The 5,521-nt window shown below is 44.4% G+C and overlaps 1 protein-coding gene across 1 annotated transcript in view; it reads right to left on the minus strand.

The window, feature by feature from the left end:
• The window catches only part of itga4 (integrin alpha 4), a 108,295-nt gene extending 103,005 nt beyond the window's left edge, over positions 1-5,290 (minus strand). The window contains exon 1 of the mRNA XM_056289679.1: positions 4,463-5,290. Coding sequence (XP_056145654.1) covers positions 4,463-4,659 — 197 coding nt within the window. The 5' untranslated portion in view covers positions 4,660-5,290. The remainder of the gene's footprint in view (positions 1-4,462) is intronic.
• Between the last annotated feature and the right edge of the window lie 231 nt (positions 5,291-5,521).

Raw genomic sequence — 5,521 nt, forward strand, 5'->3', positions numbered from 1 at the left:
CACACACACACACACACACACAGTCGGTCAGACAGTCAGTCAGTCGGTCAGTCAGACAGACACAATCAGACAGACAGACAGACAGACAGACAGAAGGTGTCTGTGTCTCAGTCATAAAACAACTCTATAATCATTTGGACGGGCTGGCTAATTAACATGAACAATACTCATGTGCACGCACGCACACACACCTATCTCTATTAATATATGGAGCTGTTATATCTACAACACAGTATGTTGTGTGTGTGTGAGAGAGAGAGGGAGGGAGGGAGAGCAGCATATAAGGTACATATATCTTTATAGTGTAGCGAATTCGGGGGACAACGCAACCGCAGGAAGTGCCGCGGCCGGGAAGCGAACCCGCACCGCCCGGACCGCAGGAGACATCGCTAACCGCTGGACTACAGGGTCCGAGCCGCCAGCCAGCGGCCAGCGTGTCTTCTTATATATATATATATATATATATATATATATATATATACATACACTACCGTTCAAAAGTTTGGGATCACATTGAAATGTCCATATTTTTGAAGGAAAAGCACTGTACTTTTCAATGAAGATAACTTTAAACTAGTCTTAACTTTAAAGAAATACACTCTATACATTGCTAATGTGGTAAATGACTATTCTAGCTGCAAATGTCTGGTTTTTGGTGCAATATCTACATAGGTGTATAGAGGCCCATTTCAAGCAACTATCACTCCAGTGTTCTAATGGTACAATGTGTTTGCTCATTGGCTCAGAAGGCTAATTGATGATTAGAAAACCCTTGTGCAATCATGTTCACACATCTGAAAACAGTTTAGCTCGTTACAGAAGCTACAAAACTGACCTTCCTTTGAGCAGATTGAGTTTCTGGAGCATCACATTTGTGGGGTCAATTAAACGCTCAAAATGGCCAGAAAAAGAGAACTTTCATCTGAAACTCGACAGTCTATTCTTGTTCTTAGAAATGAAGGCTATTCCATGCGAGAAATGGCTAAGAAATTGAAGATTTCCTACACCGGTGTGTACTACTCCCTTCAGAGGACAGCACAAACAGGCTCTAACCAGAGTAGAAAAAGAAGTGGGAGGCCGCGTTGCACAACTGAGCAAGAAGATAAGTACATTAGAGTCTCTAGTTTGAGAAACAGACGCCTCACAGGTCCCCAACTGGCATCTTCATTAAATAGTACCCGCAAAACACCAGTGTCAACATCTACAGTGAAGAGGCGGCTGCGGGATTCTGGGCTTCAGGGCAGAGTGGCAAAGAAAAAGCCATATCTGAGACTGACCAATAAAAGAAAAAGATTAAGATGGGCAAAAGAACACAGACATTGGACAGAGGAAGACTGGAAAAAAGTGTTGTGGACGGATGAATCCAAGTTTGAGGTGTTTGGATCACAAAGAAGAACGTTTGTGAGACGCAGAACAAATGAAAAGATGCTGGAAGAATGCCTGACGCCATCTGTTAAGCATGGTGGAGGTAATGTGATGGTCTGGGGTTGCTTTGGTGCTGGTAAGGTGGGAGATTTGTACAGGGTAAAAGGGATTCTGAATAAGGAAGGCTATCACTCCATTTTGCAACGCCATGCCATACCCAGTGGACAGCGCTTGATTGGAGCCAATTTCATCCTACAACAGGACAATGACCCTAAACACAACTCCAAATTGTGCAAGAACTATTTAGAGCAGAAGCAGGCAGCTGGTATTCTATCGGTAATGGAGTGGCCAGCGCAGTCACCAGATCTGAACCCCATTGAGCTGTTGTGGGAGCAGCTTGACCGTATGGTACGCAAGAAGTGCCCATCCAACCAATCCAACTTGTGGGAGCTGCTTCTGGAAGCGTGGGGTGCAATTTCTCCAGATTACCTCAACAAATTAACAGCTAGAATGCCAAAGGTCTGCAATGCTGTAATTGCTGCAAATGGAGGATTCTTTGACGAAAGCAAAGTTTGATGTAAAAAAAATCTTATTTCAAATACAAATCATTATTTCTAACCTTGTCAATGTCTTGACTCTATTTTCTATTCATTTCACAACATATGGTGGTGAATAAGTGTGACTTTTCATGGAAAACACAAAATTGTTTGGGTGATCCCAAACTTTTGAACGGTAGTGTATGTATGTGTATAAAATACTCGTCGCAGAAGAAGAAGAAAGGTATGTTTAGGATCCGCACTTTCCAAGGATCGCACACTTCCACAAATATTTCAAAAACCAAGGAAAACATTTGATTTGTTTGCGAAATGGAGTTTATTTTATGGCGGAAGATTTCTTCTTCGTTGTCTTCGTCTTTTACTTCTTCGTCTTCGGCTTCTTATTCTTCTTCTTCTCTCGGTATACTGGCGGATCGCAAACAACGTTAAGGTGCATACTGCCACCTACTGATCATCATGTTCTTCACACATGTTGTGTCCATTATAATTCTGTTGTCCTCTTCCAATGTTGTGTTATGTAAACTGCGTGAACGCAACATCCACTGCGCGCGGTGCGTCTTGGGAGAGAGATCCTCCTCTGCTGCTCTCCCTGAGCTTCCTCCCTGTTAAAGGGTTTTTAGGGAGGTGTTCCTCATCTGATGAGAGGGTCTAAGGACAGCATGTTGTGTTGCTGTTAAGCCCACTGAGGCACATTTGTAATCTGTGATACTGGGCTATACAAATAAAACTGATTGGACTGGACTGGACTGGACTGGACTGGATACTGTACAAGAGTGTGGGACATCTTCTTTCTGGCTTCTTCATGTCAGCAGTTCGCGGGCCGCGCACCTGCAGTTAAGCGGTGCGGCGTGTCGAGCGACAACAACCGTAGTAGAATCAGTCGCACGTGTCCATCCATTAACCAGACCGCTCATCCGGCTCTCAGGTCGCGTGCATGCTGGAGCCTATCCCAGCAGTCTTTGGGCGGCAGTTGGAGAGACGCCCTGGACAGGCCGCCAGACCATCACAGGGCTAATGTGGGTGTGTAGGGAGTAAACGTGATCTGTAGTCCGGTGATTTGGTAGAAAGCCAACCTGACCCTTGCTCAGAATATAGAATATAATAATAACAACAACACAAACAACAACAATAATAACAATAACAATAATATAGCCAAAGAACATGTTGACAGTCGTGATGTTCTTGTCTCCTCCTCAGTCTTTCTACCTTTGCACAACCCGCATGAAGAGACTAACCCGCTGTTAGTTAGCCAAATTATTCGCTTCTGATGGCTCAACAATGCTTCACAACAGTGTTCTTAAAACATAAATGTTGTTCTTTACCACTCGAATGGGCTGAAAGTAAGGTTGACACTTAGGAACGGCAGCTTTGAGTCCTCATAAGGGAACTTTTACAGACTGCACCCCCCCTGAAAAGGACATTTAAGTTGATTGCGAGCCAGACTTTTGAATAATTGATCACACAGTTTAGTGCTCCATGTCCAGATTGGCGTTCTTCAGTGCCCTTCCACTATAGAGTGAGTTAATCCTGTCTCAGTGCCTCCGATGACTATCTTAGATCCCTCCTCGAGTGTAAAATGTGAATTAATTTTCATGTTGCAGTGATAAGTCTGGTGACATGAGGGCTGATTGACTCACCAGGACTTTAAAGTCAGTAATTTAAGGGTTCAGGCACGCACGCTCCCTCAAAACATGACTACGCCGCCAAATTGCCCCAAATTCTCACAAAAACACACAATCTAAAACCACACACACACACACACACACACACACACACACACACACACACACACACACACACACACACACACACAAGTGTATGAACGTTAGCTACATGTGGGATAGTTATGTAAGTGGTGTGGAAGTATTTCAGAGGAAGAAACCCAACAGCCGAAGGCAAAATCTTCTATATATAAAGCAAGCGTGTGTGGTTGTATGTTCGCTTAAAACTTCAGAAAGACTCACTGTAGAACAAAAAGAAAGGTATCTTTACAATCACAACTTTCAGAGGATTGCACAGTTCGATAAATATTTTAAAAAACCAAGTACAAAATCTGATTTATTTGCAACATGTGGCAAAATGTGGCGTCTTTTTGATATTCGATGCCATATGTTGTACGATGTGATCGTAAAGATCAGATTGTGTTGGTTGTTTTGGCGAGAACATTTTCCCCGGGCAACGGGGAATATATATATATATATATATATATATATAAACTCATTTATTTATATAAATGAGTTTATATGCAGTGTGCTGGTGTACAGTCACATTTGTAATATAGCTATATTGTGTATAGTGTGTGTAGTGTGTGTAGTCTGTAGTGTGTATATCGTGTACTATATCGTGTGTATGGTGTGTAATGGTGTGGTTCATACCAGGTGTGGTGGCGGTATCGGTGCAGCAGGACAGAGTAACCGAACAGAGAGTAGTGTGTATACTGTGTAGTATATCGTGTGTATTGTGTGTGTAGTGTGTAGTGCATAGTGTGTATATCGTGTAGTATATTGTGTGTATTGTGCGTAGTGGTGTGTGGTTCTTACCAGTTGTGGTGGCGGTGGCGGTGCAGCAGGACAGAGTAACCGAACAGAGAGCCGCTGGGACCAGTGAAGCCCAGAGAGTTCTGGATGTCCAGGTTGTATCCAGAGCCGCTTCCGGCCCAGCAACACAGAACCAACAGAACCCACAGAATCCACAGGGAAGCCAGAGAGTCCCGCGCTGCGGGGCCGCTGAGCCGCATGCTGCCGGTCCGCGTGTCAGCGGCGTGACGTCCAGCCCAACACAGATAATAAAGTAACCGGCCCACGGTCCAGACAGCAGGTGACCGTTAGCCCGCACGGCGACGCAGGACTGCGCGAGACGCAAAGGGACACAGCGTTTCTGACGCGGACCAAAAGGAAAACTGCGGGGACAAGAACTACGAGGAAAACTAGAGGAAAACTACGAGGAAAACTAAGAGGAAACTAAGAGAAAACTAGAGGAAAACTAAGAGAAAACTACGAGGAAAACTAAACTAGAGGAAAAATAGAGGAAAAGTAAGAGAAAACGTCAAAAACCCACAACGGGATAACTCCTTGACAATGCGCGCAGCTTCGCGTGGCTCCGTGCACGTCCTCCGTGCGCGAGCTGTACGGTCTCCACCCGCGAGCTCGTCACGTGAAACTAAGACCAAATTAACTAAAGTTAAATGACTAAAGTTAAATGACTAAAGTTAAATGACTAAAGTTAAATGATTAAAGTTAAAAGACTAAAGGTAAATGACTAAAGCGAACTTGAATTAACTGAAGTAAACACAGTAAAGTGAAGTAAAAGTAAACTTCAATAAACTAAACAACCGTTAACGCTCCAACCACACAGTAACGCACGGGAAACTCCCCATACCCCCGTCCGCGCGCGCGTGCGCGTGTGTGTGTGAGAGCGAGAGGAAGAGACAGAGACAGAGCGAGAGCGAGAGCGAGAGAGCGAGCGAGAGGAACAGAGACAGAGACAGAGCGAGAGGAAGAGAGAGAGACAGACAGAAGGAGAGACAATTGAATTGAGACAGAGAAAGAGAGAAAGGGAGAGCGACAGACGAGAGAGAGAGAGAGAGAGAGAGAGAGAGA

This window comes from Lampris incognitus, chromosome 11 (assembly GCF_029633865.1).
Source record: "Lampris incognitus isolate fLamInc1 chromosome 11, fLamInc1.hap2, whole genome shotgun sequence".
NCBI classification, from domain to species: Eukaryota; Metazoa; Chordata; class Actinopteri; order Lampriformes; family Lampridae; genus Lampris; species Lampris incognitus.